Source organism: Haematobia irritans, chromosome 5, assembly GCF_050003625.1.
Source record: "Haematobia irritans isolate KBUSLIRL chromosome 5, ASM5000362v1, whole genome shotgun sequence".
In the NCBI taxonomy this organism is placed as follows: Eukaryota; Metazoa; Arthropoda; class Insecta; order Diptera; family Muscidae; genus Haematobia; species Haematobia irritans.
In genome coordinates, this window is record NC_134401.1 from 169,043,755 (window position 1) to 169,069,141 (window position 25,387).

General features: G+C 35.0%; 4 protein-coding genes, 1 long non-coding RNA gene and 5 other non-coding genes across 10 annotated transcripts in view; 6 read left to right on the forward strand and 4 right to left on the reverse strand.

Annotated features, from left to right (window-relative positions):
- Positions 1–988, forward strand: part of Roc2 (Regulator of cullins 2) — a 66,788-nt gene extending 65,800 nt beyond the window's left edge. Inside the window, exon 2 of the mRNA XM_075313330.1 lies at positions 612–988. Within this exon, the coding sequence (XP_075169445.1) occupies positions 612–793 (182 nt within the window). The 3' untranslated portion in view covers positions 794–988. The remainder of the gene's footprint in view (positions 1–611) is intronic.
- Positions 989–5,613: 4,625 nt separating this feature from the next.
- LOC142241459 (uncharacterized) lies at positions 5,614–6,074 on the reverse strand. Its single transcript, XR_012723644.1, has 2 exons — positions 5,884–6,074; positions 5,614–5,827 (listed from the first exon to the last, which is right to left on the reverse strand). It is a non-coding gene; the product is annotated as an uncharacterized LOC142241459 (long non-coding RNA).
- Positions 6,075–8,464: 2,390 nt separating this feature from the next.
- On the reverse strand, positions 8,465–8,537 carry TRNAM-CAU (transfer RNA methionine (anticodon CAU)). The gene has a single exon. It is a non-coding gene; the product is annotated as a tRNA-Met (tRNA).
- A 575-nt stretch (positions 8,538–9,112) lies between these two features.
- Positions 9,113–9,185, forward strand: TRNAR-UCU (transfer RNA arginine (anticodon UCU)). Its single transcript has one exon. It is a non-coding gene; the product is annotated as a tRNA-Arg (tRNA).
- A 1,815-nt stretch (positions 9,186–11,000) lies between these two features.
- On the forward strand, positions 11,001–11,073 carry TRNAR-UCU (transfer RNA arginine (anticodon UCU)). Its single transcript has one exon. It is a non-coding gene; the product is annotated as a tRNA-Arg (tRNA).
- Positions 11,074–12,136: 1,063 nt separating this feature from the next.
- Positions 12,137–12,209, forward strand: TRNAR-UCU (transfer RNA arginine (anticodon UCU)). The gene has a single exon. It is a non-coding gene; the product is annotated as a tRNA-Arg (tRNA).
- A 219-nt stretch (positions 12,210–12,428) lies between these two features.
- TRNAR-CCU (transfer RNA arginine (anticodon CCU)) lies at positions 12,429–12,501 on the reverse strand. The gene has a single exon. It is a non-coding gene; the product is annotated as a tRNA-Arg (tRNA).
- A 70-nt stretch (positions 12,502–12,571) lies between these two features.
- On the reverse strand, positions 12,572–13,185 carry LOC142238445 (small integral membrane protein 12-A). Its single transcript, XM_075310083.1, has 2 exons — positions 12,975–13,185; positions 12,572–12,870 (listed from the first exon to the last, which is right to left on the reverse strand). The coding sequence occupies exons 1-2, from the start codon at positions 13,102–13,104 to the stop codon at positions 12,731–12,733; spliced, it is 270 nt and encodes an 89-aa protein (XP_075166198.1). The 5' UTR covers positions 13,105–13,185; the 3' UTR covers positions 12,572–12,730.
- A 5,204-nt stretch (positions 13,186–18,389) lies between these two features.
- Positions 18,390–20,434, forward strand: LOC142240495 (putative trafficking protein particle complex subunit 13 homolog). The gene is made up of 6 exons (XM_075312195.1): positions 18,390–18,542; positions 18,709–19,066; positions 19,128–19,157; positions 19,226–19,538; positions 19,604–19,732; positions 19,797–20,434. Exons 1-6 carry the CDS (start codon positions 18,500–18,502, stop codon positions 20,235–20,237), a joined length of 1,314 nt encoding a protein of 437 aa, XP_075168310.1. The 5' UTR covers positions 18,390–18,499; the 3' UTR covers positions 20,238–20,434.
- Positions 20,435–23,767: 3,333 nt separating this feature from the next.
- The window catches only part of grh (grainy head), a 475,110-nt gene continuing 473,490 nt past the window's right edge, over positions 23,768–25,387 (forward strand). Inside the window, exon 1 of the mRNA XM_075311013.1 lies at positions 23,768–23,970. The gene's annotated coding sequence lies outside the window, so the exon portion shown is untranslated. The remainder of the gene's footprint in view (positions 23,971–25,387) is intronic.

Consider the following 25,387-nt stretch of genomic DNA (forward strand, 5'->3'; position numbering starts at 1 on the left):
ATTTTATCTTCAAATGATAGAATAAACAATGTTCATATTTGTCGGCGGCGGCTATAACACATTTTTGATCCTCGATGCCTTAACAGCTGAGCCGATAGAATTTTGTTTGGAAATACAACGAAATGGTATTCAGAATTAAAGAATAAGTTGATTAAGTGGCCTCCGAAAAATATATCTTAGTAGGTCTCTATCTATGTAATCGGCGTCGGCTGGAGAATATTGGTCGGCGACGCACTTTCTCTGCAGTTTACACGTAAATATCGAGCCACAATTTGGAATATGACAATCAAAAATGCTTGTAGACGAATATGCCCTGAATAATCTTCAATCGTTTTACTACTTTCTAATAAAATAAAAAAAATCACAACATTGTAATTGTTAATTGAAGTTCAATGCCATATATGGTGCCACAATTCGCATATTGGGATCGTCAATGTATCCCGTAATTCTCATTGTCAGTTTTCGATGGAAGGGAGATGCATAACATACATGCATGTAATTGTGACACCAAATACGTAGATTCTTTTTCTAATAATTGATTATAATTAAAATGTTGTCAAAACAAAAAGAATAACAAACTAACAAGTCTTTCTATTTTCCTTTTTTTGTAGATGCATGCTTACGTTGTCAAGCGGAAAATAAACGCGATGTTTTAGGTCGTCAAGACTGTGTAGTGGTTTGGGGTGAATGTAATCACTCGTTCCATCATTGCTGTATGTCCTTGTGGGTGAAGCAGAATAATCGTTGTCCATTGTGTCAACAGGAATGGTCAATACAACGTATGGGCAAATAATACAACATCTACTGGATACTACAATGCTAGCCCTGGAAAATAAAGATCTTGCCTGCTCAGAGCTAATGTTTAAGTTTAAATTATAATTTCGAGAAAAAAAAACAAATTCCATTTAGTTTAATATTCGGTTATTTAAGTTAAAAATTGTCAACATTTTTAAGATCAGCATTAAATATTTTTAAAAGAAACATATAACTGGAATTCGAAATCATTTGATTAAGGTATGTATGTATTAAGTATGTATATGAATAGAATATTTACACCTTTGAAGTCCTGTTTGTATCTTGGATTTTAAAAGCTGAAATTTGTGTTTGTGGCCTTTTTATCCAGAGTCCGACCGAAGAATCTACCGGATCGGATGAAATTTGCATCTCCAGGAGACGCAAGAATCTAGCGATCGGTTGATATGGGGGTTATATATAGTATTGCCAGTATTTTCCTGGGACGCTTTCGTTCCCAAAAATCCCCAATTTAAATTAAAATTGTCCATAAAAATCCTCAACCATTCCATACCATACTAGTATTGTTGGAAAAAATGTGAAATTTTTGTTATGGCAGTACAGAAAGATGCAGATTTCAAAGCACATATACGGGAGACGATTGATCAAAATATCATCCGATATAAGCCCTCATCAGAATTAATTATGGGTATAAAGAATCATCGAATTTTTATCTTATGTAAATCCTCTTCTAAATGCTCGAGAAATAACAAGTATATACAGTCGTAAGTTCGGCCAGGCCGAATCTTATGTACCCTCCACCATGGATTGCGTAGAAACTTCTACGAAAGACTGTCATCCACAATCGAATTAATTGGGTTGTGGTATCTTAAAATTTCTTAACATCGTTTTCTAAATTGTGAGTTAGTCCATACGTGTCATTAGACAAACAAGTATGTATAGATAAGTCTACAAGTAATTACGAATCGATATGGACTTTTGCGCGTTACGTAGAGAGCCAGAATTGAAATATGGGGTTCGCTTATATGTGGGCTATATACAATTATGAACTTGATATGGACCAATTTTTGTGTGATTGGGGATCGATTTATGTGAGGGCTATATATAACTATAGCTCGATATGGACCTAGTTAGGCATGGTTGTTAACGGCCATATACTAGCACTATGTACCAAATTTCAACTGACTCGGATGAAATATGCTCCTCCAAGAGGCTCGAAAACCAAATCTCGGGATCGGTTTATATGGGGGTTATATATGATTATGGACTGATATGGACCACTTTTGGCATGGTTGTTAATTATCATATACTAACATCAAGTACCAAATTTCAACCGAATCAGATGAATTTTGCTCTTCCAAGGGGCTCCGGAGGTCAAATCTGGGGATCGGTTTATATGGGAGCTATATATAATTATGGACCGATTTCGACCAATTTTTGCATGGGTGTTTGAGGTCATATATTAACACCACGTACCAAATTTCAACCGAATCGGTTGAATTTTGCTCTTCCACGAGGCTCCGGAGGTCAAATCGGTTTATATGGGGCCTTTATATAATTATAGACCGATGTAGACCAATTTTTGCATGGTTATTAGAGACCATATACTAACACCATGTACCAAATTTCAGCCGGATCGGATAAAATTTGCTTCTCTTAGAGGCTTCGCAAGCCAAATCGGGGGATCGGTTTATATGGGGGCTATATATAATTATGGACCGATGTGGACCAATTTTTTCATGGTTGTTAAAGACCATATACTAACACCATGTACCAAATTTCAGCCGGATCGGATGAAATTTGCTTCTCTCAGAGGCCTCGCAAGCCAAATCTGGGGATCGGTTTATATGGGAGCTATATATAATTATGGACCGATTTCGACCAATTTTTGCATGGGTGTTTGAGGACATATATTAACACCACGTACCAAACGTACGGACGGACGGACAAGCTCAGATCGACTCAGAATTTCACCACGACCCAGAATATATATACTTTATGGGGTCTTAGAGCAATATTTCGATGTGTTACAAACAGAATGACAAAGTTAATATACCCCCATCCTATGGTGGAGGGTATAAAAATGGGAGTTCGGTCAATATATGTTACATATGTACGAGGGCAATTCGGAAACTTCTTAGCCTAGCACAAAAATCGCGGTATAAACAGAAAAAAGTTAAGTGTAAGTGTGGAAACTTCCATCTCTGTTATGAACACATGTTAAATTTTGTTTCGATCTGGCATCTCTTTCATATAGAAACAGGTGTTCAAAAAAGACGCATCGGCATTTTTTTTACAATGGAAAAATTAGAAATGCGTGCTGTAATTAAATATTTACATAAAAAAGGTTTATCGGGACAAGAAATTCATAATGAGATGGTGAATGTGTTAAGTGAAAGTGCTCCTTCATATGCAACAGTAAAAAATTGGGTTGCTGAATTTAAACGTGGCCGTACAAGTATTGAAAATGAACCACGTAGTGGACGTCCAAAAACAGCAACAACAACAGAAATTGTAGCCAAAGTGCATGATATGGTATTAAATGATCGACGAATAAAAGTGCGTGAAATTGCTAATATCATGGGCATCTCAAATGATCGAGTCCATTTAAGTTTGCATGAAGAACTACAGATGAAAAAGCTTTCTGCTAGATGGGTGCCGCATTTGTTAACAGTCGATCAAAAAAGCATAAGAATGAACATTTCTCAAGCTTGTTTGGATCGTTTTAAGCGAAATAAAATGGATTTTAAGCGTCGTTTCATAACTGTTGATGAGGCATGGATCCGCCACTATACTCCGGAGACAAAAGAACAATCCAAACAATGGACTGAAGCTGGATGAAGTGTCCCAAAGAAGGTAAAAACAAATCAATCGGTTGGTAAGGTTATGGCAACGGTTTTTTGGGACTTCGAAGGTATTTTATTGATTGACTATCTGCAAAAGGGTAAAACAATAAATTCAGAGTACTATTGCAACCTTTTAAATCAATTAAATGTACAAATTCGAGAAAATCGTCCTGGCTTACAACACAAAAACATAATTTTTCATCAAGACAACGCACCAGCCCACAAGAGTGTTTTACCAATGGCTAAACTCAACGAATTAAAGTACGAGTTGCTTGACCACCCACCATAATCTCCTGATTTAGCTCCCAGTGAATTTTACTTGTTCTCAAATGTGAAAAATTCCTTGCTGGCAAGCGTTTTACCTCAAATGAAGATGTAATTACAGTTGTAAACCACTATTTTGAAGACCTTGAGGAAAACTATTTTAATCAAGGGATATAATTGCTAGAAAAACGTTGGACTACGTGTATTGAAGTTTCAGGAGATTATATTGAAAAATAAAAATATTTTTGAAAAACTAACTATTCTCTATCATTGATAGGCTAAGAAGTTTCCGAACCGCCCTCGTACTTATGAATCAAATTTTAGTTCTAAATAGTAAGAACCAAAAAATAAAATTGGGATCGGTCAATTTGTATGCGATATATTTTCCAAATCAGTGATATACGTAGATGAGGGGGCAATATTTCGACACAAATCCTTACGAAATAATTTGACAATAGTAAATAAATTTCTTAGCCAAGGAATACATTTTAGGTTTATAGTTTATATGAAATTCTTTTCTTCTCATTTATTATACTGAACAGATTTTGAAAATTCCCCACAAAAATCCCCAAATTTCTGGAAATTCCCCACCAAATCCCCAAGTTCCCAACTCAAAAATTGTATCCCCATCCACGAAGAAATATCCCGAGTTGGGGGAAAATCCCCAATACTCACAACACTAGCTATATATGACCAATATAGGTCAATTTTTGCATGGTTGTTTAGAAGGCATATATTGATATCACGTACCACATTTGAACCGGATCGAATCTCCCGAAATCAAATCTGGCAGTCGGTTTATATGGGGGCTATACCTAAAGGGTGATAAGGTCAAAATTTGGTCAAGGGAAAGCGCGTGTAAATCGGTGAAATCGTTTATTTAAAAAATCAAATTAAATTTCTTTTTCAAGTTCAATTAGTATAAAATTCAGGAAAAATATTCAGTTAGGCTTTCGCTTTTCCAAATCCGAATTGCCGGGCCTCACTCTTAACACCTGCCATCAGATTTTGTACAGCCACCTTGTCCACCTTCTTCGCCGCAGAAAGCCAGTTTGCCTTGAACTGCTGCTCGTCCTTAGCAGTTTTTTTGGTCTTCTTTAGGTTCCGCTTGACAATAGCCCAGTATTTCTCAATTGGGCGCAGCTCTGGCGTGTTGGGAGTGTTCTTATCCGTGGGAACCACCTGCACGTTGTTGGCGGCGTACCACTCCATGGCCTTTTTACCGTAATGGCAAAATGGCAAATCCGGCCAAAACAGTACGGAACAACCGTGTTTCTTCAGGAAAGGCAGCAGACGTTTATTCAAACACTCTTCCACGTAAATTTCTTGGTTGACAGTCCCGGAAGCTATGAAAATGCTGCTTTTCAAGCCACAGGTACAGATGGCATGCCAAACCAGATATTTCTTTGCGAACTTTAACAGTTTTATGTGCTTGAAAATATCTGCTACCTTTCCCCTTCCTTTTGCCGTATAAAAGTCCTGTCCCGGAAGCTACCCTGCCAACATTTTTGGAATTTGACGACACTTCTGAGAATCTCCACCACGTCGAAAACAATCGTATACGATATCAAAAACTCGTCGGAAAAGCGCCGTCACTATTGAGAAGTTGTACCACGCAAAAGTTACTACAAAAAGGTTTCGCATGAGTGCAATTATTAGGTGCCTTTATAGATCAATTTAGAACGACGCCAATAAGGGACCCTCCAAACAATCAGAAAAAGTGCATTTTAAGATAGTTGTAAAAGAATCATTGTGGTCGAGTAAAACACGTTTGTTTAGATATTTATTAATTTGTGTAAACATTTACAAATTCTTAAAAATATAACATTTATACCACTATCACATTACATTTTAAATAATTTTTAGCATTAATGATGATGTTGAGTTACAAGTAGCGAGTTACATGTTGCAGCGTCTATCAACTAGTGTTTTTATTTGATGGAAGCAGCATGTCTGTAAAATATCTGAAAAACAATCACTTTATTCCATTTGGAAAATCAAAAATTGTTCACCAATATACCTTTCGCAATTTTAAGCGTATAATCTATGTTTTCAGAACTTTATTTTCGTTTTTATTTAATTAAAATATAACAAGCTGGTTGCGCTTGGCGTTTCACAAAAAATAAAATCGTAGTAGGGATGGCAAAATACTTTCATGTACTTTTTGATGTACCTTTTCATGATGGTTGAAGTGACATTTACGAGTCTGTAGTAACGATGACGATGAAATGGAACTTTGAAATGCTGGCAGGGTACTTGTAGTCGGCTTTGACGTAGGTTTCGTCGTCCATTACCACGCAGTCAAACTTCGTCAGCATCGTCGTGTATAGCCTCCGAGATCGCGCTTTGGCCGTCTTATTTTGTTTATCATCGCGATTTGGAGTCACTACCTTCTTGTAAGTCGATAGTCCGGTTCGTTTTTTGGCTCGATGCACGGTTGTAGACGATACACCCAGCTTATTTGCGGCATCTCGGAGAGAGAGGTTAGGATTTCGCTTGAAACTACCGGCAACTCTCTTTGTCGTCTCAGTGGCTTCCGGTTTTCGATTTCCCCCCGATCCAGACTTCCTGGCTGTCGACAAACGTTCCCCAAACACTTTAATTACATTTGTAACGGTTGATTTGGCAACTTTTAGCGATTTTGCCAGCTTTGCGTGCGAGTAGCTTGGATTTTCGCGATGCGCGAGCAAAATTTTGACACGCTGCTCTTCTTGCTTGGGCGGCATTTTGACAACTGAAGAGTGAATTCCAAAATAAAACAAGTAAGGAAAGTCTAAAGTCGGGCGGGGCCGACTATATTATACCCTGCGCCACTTTGTAGATCTAAATTTTCGATACCATATCACATCCGTCAAATGTGTTGGGTGCTATATATAAAGGTTTGTCCCAAATACATACATTTAAATATCACTCGATTTGGACGTAATTTGATAGACTTTTACAAAATCCATAGACTCAAAATTTAAGTTGGATAATGCACTAGGGTGGAACACAATTTTAGTAAAAAAAAATATGGGAAACATTTAAATCTGAAGCAATTTTAAGGAATCTTCGCAAAAGTTTATTTATGATTTATCGCTCGATATATATGTATTATAAGTTTAGGAAAATTAGAGTCATTTTTACAACTTTTCGACTAAGCAGTAGCGATTTAACAAGGAAAATGTTGGTATTTTGACAATTTTTGTCGAAATCAGAAAAACATATATACGGGAGCTATATCTAAATCTGAACCGATTTCAATCAAATTTGGCACACATGACTATATTGCTAATTGTACTCCTAGTGCAAGATTTCAACCAAATTGGACCAAAACTCTGGCTTCTGGGGCCATATAAGTCCATATCGGGCGAAAAATATATATGGAAGCTATATCTAAATCTGAACCGATTTCAATCAAAATTGGCATACATGACTACACTATCAACTGTACTCCTTGTGCAAAATTTCAAGCTAATCGGGATAAAACTCTGGCTTCTGGGTACATATAAGTGCATATCGGGCGAAAGATATATATGGGAGCTATATCTAAATCTGAATCGATTTCAACCAAATTTGGCACGCATAGCTACAATGCTAAATCTTCTCCCTCTGCAAAATTTCAACCAAATTGGGCTAAAACTCTGGCTTTTAGAACCATATTAGTCCATATCGGGCGAAAGATACATATGGGAGCTATATCTAAATCTGAACCGATTTCAATCAAATTTTGCACATTTGACTATACGACTACGTGTTATGTTTGTACAAATTTTCAAGCAAATCAGTATAAAACTCTGGCTGCTGAGTCCATATTAGTGCATATCGGGCGAAAGATATATATGGGAGCTATATCTAAATCTGAACCGATTTCTTCAAAATCAATAGGGTTCTATTCTGACCCAAATTAGGAACATGTGCCAAATTTGAAGGCGATTGGACTTAAATTGCGACCTAGACTTTGATCACAAAAATGTGTTCACAGACAGACGGACGGACGGACATGGTTATATCGACTCAGGGACCCACCCTGAGCATTATTGCCAAAGACACCATCTCGTCTATCTCGTCTCCTTCTGGGTGTTACAAACATATGCACTAACTTATAATACCCTGTTCCACAGTGTGGCGCAGGGTATAAATAGGAGCAACATTCTACACACACACAACTTCAAAATGAGGGGTGTTCAGGTTTTTTAAATGCAAAATTGAAAGAAATACGTCAAGTTTATGTTGACCAAATTTTGACCGTATCACCCTTTAAACGAGGTCTAAAATGGCTCGATTACAATATCATCCGACCTACATCAATTGTCTCAAGCCAATAGCTTTTTTCGTTCGGAAGTCAGCATGATTCCAACAGACGGACGTTGCGAGATCGTCTCAGAATTTCACCACGACCTAGAATATGTATGGAGTCTGAGACCAATATATCTATGGGTTGCTCACTGAATGATAAAGTTAAATATAATAAAATAATTTCACAAAAAATAATATGGTCATTTGAATTGGCAACATTTCGTGTCAGCTACCTTCATTTAATTAACCAATAAGAAACAAAAATAACAAACAGTAAATAAATAAAAAAAAATATTTCTATACATTTTTTCTGTAAAAACGAATGCCCCGGGTGAGGCTCGAACTCACGACCTTAAGATTATGAGACTTACGCGCTGCCTACTGCGCCACCGAGGCTATGAACGTAGCACTCACAAGTCTTATAATAAACTACAAATACTCCACGATTACATGTAACAGATTGTTGTGTTAATCAAACAATTGTGAGCACTGGGAGGGTTAGATACTCTAGAAAAGAGTGTTAAGTCCAAAAGTTAAAGCAAAACTGCTTGAATAAGGGATGTATATCTAAACACAAAAAATAGAACGTTATTTGTTTTATGACTGTATGGAATTAAAAAATTTAGCATTCTATTCTTACGAACACATGCTATTATAAAATATTTGACGTAATATTGCGATATTTAATTTTATAGACATACATTTTTACTGTTTATTTACCGGCAATCGATTTTTTAATATGGTAACCCCATTTGTTCTGGCCACTCATACACTTATACCCACCCAGTTATGCATAATCTATGGTCTTCTTATTGGTTAAGCGATTGAACAAACGAAGATGATAACGACGATGTAAATATTTGTCTTAGATTTTTTATTTTCTTTAAGAATGAATTTGTAATTTTTATTTCACTTTTCATAAGAATGATTGATAATTTTGTATAAACTTTTGCGGCAGCGCCTCCCAACATGTCCCTTTGGCGCAGAGGATAGCGCGTTGGACTTCTAATCCAAAGGTCGCGGGTTCGATCCCCGCAAGGGATGATTGTAAGAGACATCGGTTTCAATTATCGATGTATTTTAAAGTAAGAACAATGACAAAAAAATCTAGATCAATGAACTTAATAACGAGAACAATAACGATTATGGTAAATATAAATGTGATGATAAAACCTAGAACAAAAACTCAATTTCTTTACAAAAGGGGTGGGGTGGTAGTGGTTTCCCCTCCCACTTAATAACCGGATGATGATCACATCGATCTGGGTATCTTCATAAATAAAAAAAAACAAATTTGATGTTGTCCGACGACGACATATGATTTTTACTACATTACATACCTTTGTTTTTGTATTGCTCTAATTTTGGATATAATGACAGGGTGACATTACACAAACAACAAACTAAACCTTAAACAAGGACTCTATCGCAAAATGTTTTAGGCCAAAAAGGAATATAGGACGTTTTGATGAAACTAAGAATTTTTGATTTTGCGAAATTTTGAAAACAAGAAATAGAAATTTCCCAAAGATTTTGACCTTCCCATAAGGATTATGGTATAGATTCCGAAACAAGGATATGGCTTCTTTAAAATGCAGCCATATTTTAAGAAGCTACACTCGAAAATAAGTTCACTTGGACCCACAGACTTTGATCTTCTCTTAAGGATTTTGTTATTGATTCCGAGCCAAAGATGCGACTTCTTTAAAATAAAGAAAATAAAATTTTCATTATTTTAAAGAAATTTATCCATTGTGTATATTGCGTGTCCAAAAATTTAAGTTGCATAATCTTCCATATTAAGTCAATATTATTTTCAGAGTATCTACACCCAAAACAGTGATCCATCAAAGGTACTAATTAACTATACATAATAATAATTATATTATATTATATTTACGTAAATATATTTGTGATATCGATGTCATAGTATAATTAATCTACATTTTCCTTACAGAAAAGTTGAGTGTAACTTTGAATCTAGGCTCTATAAAATTAGGGTACAAATCTAATTTATCGACTTCTCATGCTATTTCTTGTGGTATATTAACAAATCCGTACAATTCAATTCCAGTTTAAATATCCAAATTGAAACTTTAATATAAAAAAATGTTTTCTTAATTGAAAAAACAAAACTTTAAACTAATGATAAAAAACCTAAGTCTTTATTCTTTAATCCAAAGATTCAATATCTCATTTAGTTTATAAACTATTTCTATATATCAAAAATGTATTTCTTTAATTTAAGGAAAATTTCCTTACTTCCTTAAAATCGTATGTCTTCGATTTTAATGGAGGGACGAAAATTTCAAAGATTCGTGCCCTAAACTTAATGAAAAAAAAATGTAAAAGTAAAGGTTAGGTACTTCTTTATTTTAATTGAAATTCCATTGTTTTAAAGAATTTTGTCCTTAATCTATAAATTGAAAATCTATGTTCTAAATTTAATGAAAAAATGTAAAAGTAAAGATTAGGTACTTCTTTATTTTAATAAAAATTTCATTGTTTTAAAGAAAATTGTCCTTAATACTGTTGAAATTGTGTGTCCTAAAATTTAGGACGCATTATCTTTCACTTTAGGTCAATATTTTTTTTTAGTGTATGAATGGTAATCATTTCATCTCTGTAATTTTTGTTTATAAAATAACTATGAATTCTCAAAAACCACAAATGAAATATAACTTTCGCGCACTTTTGTTACATTATTTTTTCTGTTCCCCACAAAACGAAAATATTAATTAATAATACATATATGTATTAATAAATTTGCATAATTATTTTTGTTAAAATCTTGACCTCATTCTTAATCCATAAAAAAAACACATCCACTGAATTGTTTTGGCGAAGCTAAAGTCAAGTGTCCCTTTGGCGCAGAGGATAGCGCGTTGGACTTCTAATCCAAAGGTCGCGGGTTCGATCCCCGCAAGGGATGACAACAATTAAATTTTTTGGGCTCTTATTTTAACAAATTAGTTAACATTCAATTTCCGCCTAAATATCTGCAAAATTATTTTGAATAACCGTAAAGTGAAATTTATTTATGGCCTTGTACATTATTTCGTTAGATGCCACACGTGCTAGCTTTAGACCAGAAACAGCGACGATTTCAGAATAGTGTTTGGAAATGATCAAAACTAATAAACACCAGTGTTTTGTGTCAATATGTTCATCAAGGTCCCATCTTTTCTCTCCGAAGTCGAAATGACATCCCAGCGGACAACACACTATAAAAGGTACACCATCGGCTACTTTTGCGCGTATATGTTCTCAGTTTCCGAGAACCTGTTTATTTATATTTTTGGAATTTATTCGAAACTGGATGCAAACAGCCATACGCTCAATTTGAAATACCTATTTAAAAAAGTAAGTCGTTGAGGCAGTATTTGTAAAACAGATTTTTTCAAAAATTTACTTTAACTTTTATTCACTGATAGAGAGTTCTCGAACTGACAGAAAATCCATCAATACATATTGGTGTTGATGCCGTGTTTCGATATAGAATCGTCATCTCAATTAAGTAACCCAGTTTTTTCGACCAGTAGCATTTTCGTACCGCATTGGGTTGGTCTACTATTTATACCGCTTTGATTCCTTTAGTTTATCAACATCAAGATACTTGCTTAGGTTTCTAAAATTAAAAGCTAAATTGCTAGGAAATGGTATCAAAAGGTGGTACTGTTTCTAATACAAGTGCTAATTTTATTTTAAATATGAAATTTGATTTGTTCATATGTTTACTGGAAGACGTTTGTGTCATTTTTCGGATAACTCAGAATATAAAATAGTTTGTTGTTGTGGAAAAGTGTAGAAACATTTCAAGTGCTACTTGTCGAACGATAAATTGAAAGGTCTGATCATTTCAAAGGTAACACAAGAGACACACTGAGCTAAACATCTCTGTTTTTAATTAATATATTGTATATTTTGAGACACCCTGTGGCAATATTAGCATGACGCCAGTCTCAAATGAAGCATTGGTGGATCTGGCAACAACTGTCCCTTTGGCGCAGAGGATAGCGCGTTGGACTTCTAATCCAAAGGTCGCGGGTTCGATCCCCGCAAGGGATGCATTCGATGAACAACAATGTTCATCTTTTTATTTATTTGTTTTTATTTATTAAAATACAATTGTTCTTGTGCGAGGAGGAAACCATAATAATGCTTTCACTGCCCCATTCGTATTTCTCCCCAAAATTGTCTATATAGAAGTCGCGTAAATGGGTAAAACATATTTAAACGCTTTGATAAATAAAAATGATGTTATGGATAAAAAAAAGTATTTGACTTTACCCCAGATGGGACTCGAACCCACAATCCCCGGCTTAGGAGGCCGATGCCTTATCCATTAGGCCACTGGGGCGGTGATGACAGTTTGTCAAAATACGAACATATACCAAACAGAATAAAACTGAATAAAAAAACCTTAACAATTTTATTAAACAATTTCATTTTATTGCTATTATAAATGTATGTATAGTTAGCAAATCTCAAATCACAGTATTGTTGTCTAGGTTCTTTCTAAGCCAATGTACTAAGATTAATAATAATAAATATAAAATTACAATATTTGGTTATTTTAAATTGTAATATTATATTTTCTTTTGTAAAGAAGGAGATAGATTTCTTTCCAGTACGCTATTTTCTTTAAATTTTAATTTCTCAACATTAGTAGCATTCGCCAAATCTTCATCTTCTGCTAAACGTTCGGCTCTTCTTTCCTGTATTGACTCTGAAAGGATACAGACAAATGATCAATGCACTGCACGTTTGTGTTTTAATATTTCGAAATATTGTAAAGTTACGTCAAAAAAAAACCTTATCGTAGGTACTTACTGCTATATGGGGTATATTTATCGGATAACAAGCTCTCCAGATTATATCCAATGAAACCAACAACTCCAGCTATGGGTAATGTAATATAAACTGCGTTTCTACGCAGAATTGCCATTATAATCGGCCACATTTTTAATATTTAATTTAAAGACTAAAAAAGAAAAACAATTTCGGCCTCTCGGTCAGCTGGTTTTAACACATCAAAGCTATATGGCATTTTCAACGCAGTCTGATATCCAATGGGGATGGTACACACAGTGTACATTTATAAGGTAGACACATTAGCTGGCTGATATGGTACACCTCAATCATTCGAGATCCCGTGATTTCAATTTATATAGAATCCCGGGATTTTTTCGGGATCCCGAAATTTTTGGGATTTTTTAAATATTGTAAGTAATAACAATCTACAGCGCAAAAATTGTTGTACATTAAACCAATTTAGTTTAATTCAACATCATTAATTCAACAACATTGTGAAGAAGAGAAAAACAAAAATAATATGACAAAAAAAAAATTCATATTGCTATCTTATTCAGCAAAACATTTTGCGGATTAGTTTAGATTAGGTGTATTTTCGTATGTTTGTGGTAATCCTTTTGTACTTCATCGATTTAACTAAAGATATCAAGACATCCAAATTTTTATCAGATGAATGCGATCTTGACATATTTTCGACGGATATGAAATCTAAGGGCCGTTTACAATGAATGCAGACTCCAACTTATTAACAAACAATCATAAAAAGCCACAATTTTAACAAATTGTGGTAATCCTTTTGTACTTCATCGATTTAACTAAAGATATCAAGACATCCAAATTTTTATCAGATGAATGCGATCTTGACATATTTTCGACGGATATGAAATCTGAGGGCCGTTTACAATGAATGCAGACTCCAATTTATTAACAAACAATCATAAAAAGCCACAATTTTAACAAATTGGAATTATTTTTTCGGGATTCTGTAAAATCCCGAGATTCAAAATAAAAATCCAGGGATGTCGGGACGGGATTTATCCCGATTGACAGCTCTACCACACACACACGCCTTGTGTAACCTGTGTGTCCAATCGATACGACTTGTCGGCGATAACGAGATAATCGGTAAATGTGTTATCGATCCCATAAACATGCAGCAGTATCGATTTTGCCTCCGGACTTAACTTATAATGTGGCCAATGTGGGATATGTTCGACACGAGCACTGTTGTCCGGATAAAGGCCTGGTTATATATTCAAAAACGGGTCGTAAGCGTAGCGTGGCGTGTCAGCTGTTTGTTTTCGATATGCGGCAGCCCATATAAACGATTACCCAACGTTTGCACAACGTACGCGTGTCGTAAGATTCAGCAAAAAACAAAAATTTACGTATCGTTGTCGTATCAGCTGACCAAAAAAACAAGCGTGATCGAAGAAAAATACGATAAGCGAGAAAATATATAAACTTATTCCTGTAACGTCTTGTCGAAATCTAGAGGAACAAGAAACTGCGCATCAATTGAGTCAATTTATCTGCTTTGTATTCAGCTGTTTTAATAAAGTAACCACGAAAATTTCAACGCGAAAAGCGAACATAGTACTTACCTTTAGCCGCTAATTTTCACTAAAGTGAAAATTAAATCTCTAAAAAAAGTCATAAAATTATACATTTTTGTTGCAGATTTCATTATAACTTGATGGGGAATATCCCAAAGCAAATTTTCACAATGTTTGTATTCATTAAAATGGATTATTAAAGAAAAGTAATCGTGAAAAAATTACGATTTTAGCGGCTAAATTCGAACTTAATACCCACCTTAAGGCCGGTATGCACCTCTAGCGAAAAATTTCATTCCCATAAGAAATGCATTGCTATTTATGCTAACGAAATTTTCGGTAGCGTTCAATTTCGTAAGCTGGTACGCACCTCTAATGAAAATAACAGGGTTGTCAAAAGCATATTTTGGCAGCACACATTTAATTTATTACAATCATTGTGTGCGTAAAAGTTTTAAAATATCTGTAAATAATAAACAATGTATTTGAGGAATATTTGGAACATATATTAACAATTTTTAAAAGCGATTAGCTGGTTTAAAATTTGTGTACACAGCCCTGTTTTTTTGTTGTAGACTTAAATACATTTTTGCTACCGAAAATTTCGCTAGAGGTGCATACCGGCCTTTAAAATGGACGATGAGAAATTAGTAATTTTGGTGAAATTCATTTGAAATGTAAAAAAAAAAACTTTTTTCTGCCAGTTCTTGATAGTTTGTTGGTACACCCAGAGAAATTATTGGTTGGAATTCGATTACGACAACAGTTTGATAGTGGAGACCCACAATTTTTAATTGTGTGGAATAATTGTTAGTTATTTCTCTTGTTTGATAGTTTATATAATCAATATAACGGTGGTGTGACCAAAAGTTAGTACACACGACCAAATATTGGTCGTTATTTATACATTGAAGTAACTAACCATTTCAATTTATTCCACCCTGTTGTGATAACTGATTTGTTTTGCCAATTCGTTACCAAACCCAACTGAAAGTCCGCCTAGCCAATAAGGTGGTTGTGTTAACAAATTTTATAGTTATAAAGAAATTTGTTGCTATGGACTACATAAATATGACAACAAATAAGTTGTTGTTTGATTTCATTAATTATAAACTCTAAATTCTCAAAATTTCAATACAATTCAAATTTTTCATGTCGGGTACCCAATATTAGAGAAAATTCTGGCCATAAAGACTTCCTGTGAATTAGATATATATTCTTTTTAATTCGGTAGCTGCATTCTTAAGTGGTGAGTAACATAATCATCAAATGAAATTAGTACCACTCACTCACTTACGTTCTTCCCTACTAGAGATATTTTAAGAAATGTGACGATTTCCGAGGATGTGAATGGTAAATATATAGATTTGTTACCTCGCCATCGAACTTAAAATCGATCGGAACTGAAGAAAGATTCTGGTGCAAAGACATAACAACATTTCAAGGTCCATGCGTGAGTCACGATCGGGTAATTGTGAGTGGAGCATCAGCAGCATCTGCATCATTTCCATTCAGTTTTTAGTCTCTGTTGGGGTTTTGGGTACATTGTGGTACTGCCACTCAAATCGGCAAACTTTGCCAACAGAACACGATCAAAGGTACATTTTTTAACGTTAACGCATTTTTTTATATTGTGTCTGTCCTTATGTCCTTTTCTTCCAGAAATTTAAAAAAAAATATTTTGAGCTCCTTGGACCTGAAAATTGTGTAGATTTCGCAATTTCATGGAGTTTCTTTTGCAGTTCATAAAAGGTTCTAAAGATGACGACGTTTTATTAGGTCAATAGTCAATAAAAATATTAATATGTATTAAAATTAAATACAGACTAAATTAATTCACCAAATGGTTTCTTTAATTTCTCAAGCATTGGTTGTCCGAAAATAATAAATAGTTGTTTCAACAAACGAATAAAATCTTATTGGTTGGGATTACCAATTAGACTTATAATGTGCCCAAATTTTAGTTATCCAAACAAATTGATACACTGTTGTGCAAGACAACAGTTGGTTGCTTTGACAAATTTTGTCAGTTATATTCTGGTAGTAGATGGGACCGAATAATTTGGTTGGCAAAAGAATTGGTTGGCACAACAAATTTGTTTTTTGAGTGTACGTTGTTTTCAAGTTGGGTAATCGCCAAAAAATCATACGTTGCCGTTATAATACGGCTACGTTATGCGCTTTACAGATTATCAGTTATTCCGGACGACAGTGCTCGTGTCGAACATATCCCATATATTGTGCACATTTTAAGTTAAAGGCCGGTACTCTGTTCGGTTTTCGCGTTGAAACTCCATACAAAACCAAAAAATGCGAAAAATTTGCGAAATTTTTTCCATTTGTGATACTTTGTTTTTTCATGTTGAAAAACTGACGTTTATAGCACGGCGCCATTTGCAATGTGAATTAAGAAATAATTTATTTATTAAAAACTATTTGTGCGGGTTTATAAATCAAACACGGACCATATTTTTGTTCCGAAACTATACAAAGGATCAAAGGAATAGCAGATCAATTGCCCAAGGAAAAATAAAATGTTATTTTGTAAAAACAAGCAACAACCACCAACTTAATCCAATATCGCTCCCTGTAAAATAGCGCTCCAAGCTACCTAAAAAAACGCCGCTTTCTATGTGCGAAATAATGGTTTCCATAAAAATTTTTCGCAAGAATGAACATAGTACCGGCCTTAAGTCCGAAGGCATATCGATACTGCTGCATTTTTATGGGATCGATAACACATTTACCGATTATTTAGTCATCGCCGACAAGTCGTATCGATCCGACACACTTAATGCGCTTTATGCGCTTTACAGACTATCAGTTATTCCGGACGTAATGTCGGTGTTTGTAAAGAATCTTATAGTGTGTCGGATCGATACGACATGTCGGCGATGACTAAATAATCGGTAAATGTGTTATCGATCCCATAAACATGCAGCAGTATCGATTATGCCTTCGGAATTAACTTATATTGTGCACAATATATGGGATATGTTCGACACGAGCACTGTCGTCCGGAATAACTGATAGTCTGTAAAGCGCATTACAGATTATCAGTTATTCCGGACGACAGTGCTCGTGTCGAACATATCCCATATATTGTGCACATTATACGTTAAGTCCGAAGGCATAATCGATACTGCTGCATGTTTATGGGATTGATAACACATTTACCGATTATTTAGTCATCGCCTACAAGTCGTATCGTTCCGACACACTGTAAGATTCTTTACAAACACCGACATTCCGTCCGGAATAACTGATAGTCTGTAAAGCGCATAAGATTCTTTACAAACACCGACATTCCGTCCGGAATAACTGATAGTGTGTAATGCGCTTTACAGACTATCACTTATTCCGGACGACAGTGCTCGTGTCGAACATATCCCATATATTGTGCACATTATAAGTTAAGTCCGAAGGCATAATCGATACTGCTGCATGTTTATGGGATCGATAACACATTTACCGATTATTTAGTCATCGCCGACAAGTCGTATCGATCCGACACATTGTAAGATTCTTTACAAACACCGACATTCCGTCCGGAATAACTGATAGTCTGTAAAGCGCATAAAGCGCATTACATTTTTAGATCCATAACAAGACCGACCTTAAACTTATAATCTGCACGGGGCATAAAACAGTAATTAAATTAAAGGAAATAAACTTTTTCAATTCAATTAAAGGAAATAAACTTTTTCAATCATTTCCCACCAGTTTCCAATTTCAAAAACAAAGTTATGATTTTATTCTGTTATTACAGATTTATTTTCGATACAAAGAAGTGTACACTGAGCCAAACACATACAAAGTTAGCGCAGTCCCTAACTTTACGGTGGCTTCGAACTACTTCTAACGATGTGGCAACGATTTTGCTTTGGCATTTAACAGCTGGTTTGCCAAAAATGTAAACATTTACGTGGACAGCTGATTTGTGTACAGTTTTAAAGATTTACAGAAAAATACTATTTCGGCGATAAAATGAACCCAATTGAGCAAGGAGAACATTTGCTTGCGCTAAAAGGTAATATCTGCATAAATGTATTTCACGCCCCGCCATTTCCATTGCTACGAAATCTTGTATGCGATCCCAAAAGTCTGCTAAATAGTCGATCTAGGAGAATGAATTTAATCGGAAAATGATTTTTAATTAATTTAATTTTTAAAACCATTAATTTTGTGCATTTCAGTGATGCGTCTTACTCGGCCAACACTAGTAGCCCCGCAAGTGATATCATGTGAACCGCGGGATCTGCCACAATTCAGTCTGAAACAGGTCTTGGAAGCCGAGGGCACTTCTATAGCTGGAGCTGAGACGTTAGCAGCTGGCCAATTTATGTTGCTACCTCAGTCATTTGGAAATATCTATTTGGGTGAAACCTTTTCCAGTTATATATGTGTCCATAATTGTACATCTCATCCGGTAGAGGGTGTGACAGTAAAGGCTGACCTACAGTCTAACAATACCCGGATAAATTTACCAATGCATGAAAACAAAACTAAACCGGCCACACTGGGTCCTGATGAGACATTAGATGATACGTGTCGGTAGGTCCATATATTTCATTCTTTCATATAAATCTTCTCATATCGTTGCATGTTATTTTAGCTACGAGGTGAAAGAAATTGGAACACATATGTAAGTCCAGGAGCAATTTCAAAGAAGAAATATATTAGAACTAATACTAAAACCATTTTGAATTTTAGTTTGGTATGTGAAGTGAATTATATTACTCCAGCCGGACTGCCGCAATATTTCCGAAAATTTTTCAAATTCCAAGTTTTGAAACCACTCGATGTCAAAACCAAGTTCTATAATGCTGAAATGGATGAAATATATTTAGAAGCCAGCATACAAAATATAACTACGGGACCGTTTTGCTTAGAGAAAGTGGAACTTGATAGTTCAGATCAATATACGGTTACTTCTTTAAATACGCTACCAAACGGCGAATCCGTTTTTACTTCCAAAAATATGCTACAACCCAATAATAGTTGTCAGTTCCTGTACTGTATTAAGGTGAATTATTTTTCTCTATATAATGTTTACCATTGCATTGCATAGATAAACTTTATTATTTACAGCCAAAGCCTGAAATTGCCAAGGATATAAAGGCGTTACGTGCTGCTAATAATGTGGGGAAACTTGATATAGTTTGGCGTTCAAATTTGGGTGAAAAAGGTCGTCTCCAAACCAGCCAACTCCAAAGATTAGTAAGTATTAAAGTAATATCTTGTGGAGAAATCCCAAATCAATTTATATTGCTTTCATTTACAGCCCTTTGAATACAAAGATGTGCGTTTAGAAGTCATAGATGCTTTAAACATCGTCAAGGTTGGAGAACCATTTACATTCACGTGTCGTGTAACCAATACTGCTGAAAGGCCTATGGATTTAATAGTAAAATTGCCAACACCAATCGATTTCAATTGTCCTTACACAGGATCAGCTGAATTTGCTTTAGGTAGTATTGATCCTGGACAATATCGGGAATTTCCATTAACCATTTGTCCATCCAAATTGGGCTTGATTAAAGTGACACCCTTGATTTTTATCAATACTTTACTACAAGAACAGTACACAATTGAAAAGGTAGTTGATATTTTTGTGGTCGACAGCGACTATCATGAAGATGAAACATTCCAAATTAATAAATTCGTACGTTACGATAATGCACCGAAGTTAGAAGATGAGTCTATGCATTTGCAAGTTGTTTAGAGTAATTATCTATTTCTATAGCTTAAAAGATTAGTATATAAGTCTATATGTGTAAATGTATAATTTGTTATTACATTTAGCAGATCTATGATAAACGTAGGATTGTGTACGGATCAAAATTGTAAATTCTAATTAAATGTAAGGATTTATTTTGCAGATTAGTTGATGAACTAAATAAATTATAATTAAAGCGGCAATATATTTTCTATAGGTTTAAAATGGATTTTAGAAAGACATTTCATATTAATTTTTTCTATTAAGGGCCTGTTCGAAACCGAAACTTTTTACTAGCATTGGTAAAAATTTGACGTAAATCGAGGTGAGTATAATTTCACTAGCCCAGGGGGCTAGTAAAAAATTGACATTTATTTAAAATTCTTGACATTTACGACATCACAAGGCTGGGCATGTTTTGATTATATTAATTGCTCAAATAAATAAAACGAACAAAAAGTAATTTTATTTGTTAAAGAAATGAGTACACCAAATTAGCAATTGTTTTTTTACCATAGTAATTTGATATCTCACCATAGTAAAAAGTTTCGGTTTCGAACAGGCCCTAATAGTAAAAGTAAAATTTCCCCACGAGAAATGTGTGCAAATTGCCATTGTCGGACCTATCCTGTGATGTAATTAATTTGTAATTAATCCAAGTCGTGACCGGTACTCTGTTTGGTTTTCGAGTTGAAAATCCCTTTATTTTCGCGATTACTATCTCTAAAACTATAAATGAAAACTAAAATTATTATGAAAACAAAATTATAAATGAAAACTAATATATTCATGTCAAAATTTGATCAAATCTAGATGAAAACAAGTAAGGAAAGTCTAAAGGCCGATTATATTATACCCTGCACTACTTTGTAGATCTAAATTTTCGATACCATATCCGTCAAATGTGTTGGGGCTATATATAAAGGTTTGTCCCAAATACATACATTTAAATATCACTCGATCTGGACAGAATTTGATAGACCTACAAAATCTATAGACTCAAAATTTAAGTTGGCTAATGCACTAGGGTGGAACACAATGTTAGTAAAAAAATATGGGAAACATTTAAATCTGAAGCAATTTTAAGGAAACTTCGCAAAAGTTTATTTATGATTTATCGCTCGATATATATGTAGAGTCATTTTTACAACTTTTCGACTAAGCAGTGGCGATTTATTTATTTATTTATATATTACATGACTATATTACTAATTGTACTCCTAGTGCAAAATTTCAACCAAATTGGGCCAAAACTCTGGCTTCTGGGGCCATATAAGTCCATATCGGGCGAAAAATATAAATGGAAGCTATATCTAAATCTGAACCGATTTCAATCAAATTTGGCACACATGACTATACTACCTATTGTACTCCGTGTGCAAAATTTCAAGCTAATCGGGATAAAATTCTGGCTTCTGGGTCCATATAAGTACATATCGGGCGAAAGATATATATGGGAGATATATCTAAATCCTGTGCAAAATTTCAACTAAATTGGAGCAAAAAATTGGCCTCTGTGGTCATATGAGTGTACATTGGGCGAAAGCTACGTATGGGAGATATATCTAAATCTGAACCGATTTCAACCAAATTTGGCACACTTGACTATAGTATTAATTGTTCTTCTTGTGCAAAATTGTAAGCATATTAGGGTAAAACTCTGGCTTCTGGGGCCATATAAGTCCATATCGGGCGAAATATATATATGGAAGCTATATCTAAATCTGAACCGATTTCTTCCAAAATCAATAGGGTTCTATTCTGAGCCCAAACAATTACTTGTGCCAAATTTGAAGTCGATTGGACTAAAACTGCGGCCTAGACTTTGATTACAAAAATATGTTCACGGAGAGACGGACATCGCTATATCGACTCAGGAGCCCACCCTGAGCATTTTTGCCAAAGACACCATGTGTCTATCTCGTCTCCTTCTGGGTGTTGCAAACATATGCACTAACTTATAATACCCTGTTCCACAGTGTGGCACAGGGTATAAAGACAATGCGTATAGAGTTAAATTATCTGTTTTAAATCTCACTATTTTAATAAGGTTATGTTAGGTTATGTGGCAGTCCTATGTATCGGGCTCACTTAGACTATTCAGTCCATTGTGATACCACATTGGTGAACTTCTCTCTTATCACTGAGTGCTGCCCGATTCCATGTTAAGCTCAATGACAAGGGACCTCCTTTTTATAGCCGATTCCGAACGGCGTTCCACATTGCAGTGGAAACCACTTAGAGAAGCTTTGAAACACTCAGAAATGTCACCAGTATTACTGAGGTGGGATAATCCACTGAAAAACTTTTTGGTGTTCGGTCGAAGCAGGAATCGAACCCACGACTTTTTGTTTGCAAGGCGGGCATGCTAACCATTGCACCACTGTGGCGCCACACTTACACGAGATGTTTATGATTTCTCTAAAAGTCAAACAAAAATGTAAGTTGTAAAACCAGAATCTGATCTAGTCTTCATAGGTAGAATCTTTAAATGTATCTTCCGGAAGCGCTCTGTTTGAACTGATCTGCTTAGGAGAATATCTGTCATCAAACCCCTCTACAATTCTATATATTATCAAGTAACCCGCTACGACAAAGAGTTTTCAATGGAAACTACTATATTTGATTCATGGTGGTGGGTATTTAAGATTCGGTCCGGCCGAACTTACTGCTGTACATACCCGTTATGCCTTCGGACTTAACATAGTACTGTCCTTAAAGTGTAAATTTAACCCGTCTATGACAAACCCATGTACTGGCCGTAAGCATGATTTATTTTCCTTTTCCCTTAGGGATTTTTCTTACCAAATTTATACTTGCAATGAAGTTTTTGCTATGAATCTTTTTATGGACAGCAGTATTTTCGCCACATTGGATAAATATTGTACTCAGTGCATTATCTTATCAATTTATTTCTGTTGTCATCCTGTCTAGTTTATCGGTTTGGTCATTTATAATAGTGATGTTGGTAGTGTTTTGATACACATTTTAATTGCTTTTCTTAATCATTTCAAAAGAGAGATTTTTCACCGCAAATGCAATATAAATTTATTTTCGATGTTTTTATAGCATTTACTTATCCAAAAACCAGTTTCACCAACTCTACAGACTGGCACGTATCCATATTGCATATTGTCCATTATGTCTTACGTGAAAGCAAGCAATTCAAACTAAATAACATCAAAAATCAATTATTTTTCTATTGACTTAAGGAACACATGTGTATTGCAGCATAAACATTTTGGAATGATTATTCCATGTCCTACGGCGAATTTGGTTTGGGCTATTTCGTTGACATTGAGTTTGTAGAAGCAAACCACCTTCATTTAAAAATACTGCTTTTAAAAATGTGGCATCTCTGTTCTATACCAATTTCTTAAACATCCCTGTACTAGTTGTATTTTGACATATTATAACGGTATTTTTAGTATTTCTTCCACTATTCAAGGTTTGATTAATAAATTTTATAATAATGTCCATTTGAAATTATTTATATTTGTTTTTATTAGAAAAAAGAATAAAAAGTGCGGGAAAATGTACAAACTATTTAAAGTACGCTTGAAAAATATTAGAAGAGTATTGAACTATTGTATGATTGGAAGAGGCTTTGAAGCCGGGCGTTTGTTTACAAACAGAAAATAATTGCAATTAAATCTAATGTGGAAATATAAAAGAATGAGATGATGGATATAGATTTACTGAAATATTTTATTGTTAAGTAATGTAAACGAGAGCTCAGGTAAGTTCCCTTAATTGTTGATGATTATGTGTCTTTCGCTCTACTGTCATATATCCTGGTTTATAGTTGGTTGGTGTTATTGTAGCTCTTTGGAGTTGTTTGTATTTTCGAGTTTTTCAGGCCATAAACATACTCAGACCGGGGGTATGCAGCCCTTGGACAGGTTTGACAACCCTCTGTCAGCCCCAGGCAGTAGACTCGACTGTTGTCGCATAAGGGTTCCGTGACTGAAAACAATATGTATTAAAATTCAATTTTTGAATATTTACTCCAACATGTAATGATTAATATTCTTTTTCCTAGGTCATTACTCGAATACACCGATATGAGGATCTAATTTTTAGTACTTTTTATAGATTGACCCATTCTTTTGATCAATCCACTACAGATTGAGCCACTTTGGTGCAGTGGTTAGCATACCCGTCTTGCATACAAAGGGTCGGGGGTTCAATCTCAGTTTCGAACAACACCAACCAAAAAGATTTATTTTTGGTTGGTGAAGAAGGACGCTAGGCCCCTTAAACATAGACTTACTGTTAAAAGGGAATTTTACCACTTTGTGGAATCACAATGGACACAATTGTCTGAGTCTGAAATATCGGTCTGCCACTATAACTAACCTAATCTATCCTGTACAGATGACGGTGAAAGAAGGGGGTCCACGTGTACCTGGCTTGATTTTTTACAACAGGTTGCAACCTTTTTGCATTAAATAGGGTATTTTTGCGAGAAGACAGAGGCTTATACAATCTATTATAGCACCCACATATAAAATACCCAATAAGTAGGATCAAGAGAACTACTTATTGGGTATCTAGAAATGACAATTTTCTCAGTTAGCGCGGAATTTCTCGATTTTGTATTGATCATGCGATGTACGCTAAGTGCATTCCCTTCCTGCCTGATGTAAGTGTAATTTACGTACATCGCTACTGTCAAATTATCAAGCAGGTGTCGGATTTATATTTTTGATTTTACCATGTGTGGGAGGGGATTTTCAAAACATGGACAAGAACAGAGTGCGCAGATCGTGTTGGATATATTCTGTTCGTGATTCTTTTTGAAAGGTAAATCGCTCATCGAAATCGTAGAGTGTTTAGAAGCTGCATACGGCGACTGTTACCGTTAAAAAAATTGAGTTTTGAAGTTGTCGCAGGACGTCTTGTCATGCCCAAGTGAAAATAGCAAAAGAGAATAATGGCAAGAATCCACGATCTTTTGTTGTCAGAATACCGCTTGAAGGTGTTGTTAGTTTTGATTGAAGGTTCGTGTTAGTTGTAGTAGTTTCTTTTTTTGTGACCGTCGTCAAAACTTGGATCGACTAATTATCGGTGTTCCTAGGTCTCCGACACAGTGGACGACTATATGGTGAGGAGTAAGAAGAACAAACATCTTTTCTGCACTCAAAGAAATTTGT

Bases quoted from the DNA above. Each gene is read 5' to 3' on its own strand.
- LOC142238445 (XM_075310083.1), bottom strand. From the start codon at position 13,104: ATGTGGCCGATTATAATGGCAATTCTGCGTAGAAACGCAGTTTATATT. The intron at 12,871-12,974 runs GTAAGTACCTAC...GTATCCTTTCAG, and splicing joins TAAATATACCCCATATAGCA to AGTCAATACAGGAAAGAAGA.
- LOC142240495 (XM_075312195.1), top strand. From the start codon at position 18,500: ATGAACCCAATTGAGCAAGGAGAACATTTGCTTGCGCTAAAAG. The intron at 18,543-18,708 runs GTAATATCTGCA...TGTGCATTTCAG, and splicing joins ACATTTGCTTGCGCTAAAAG to TGATGCGTCTTACTCGGCCA. The intron at 19,539-19,603 runs GTGAATTATTTT...TATTATTTACAG, and splicing joins AGTTCCTGTACTGTATTAAG to CCAAAGCCTGAAATTGCCAA.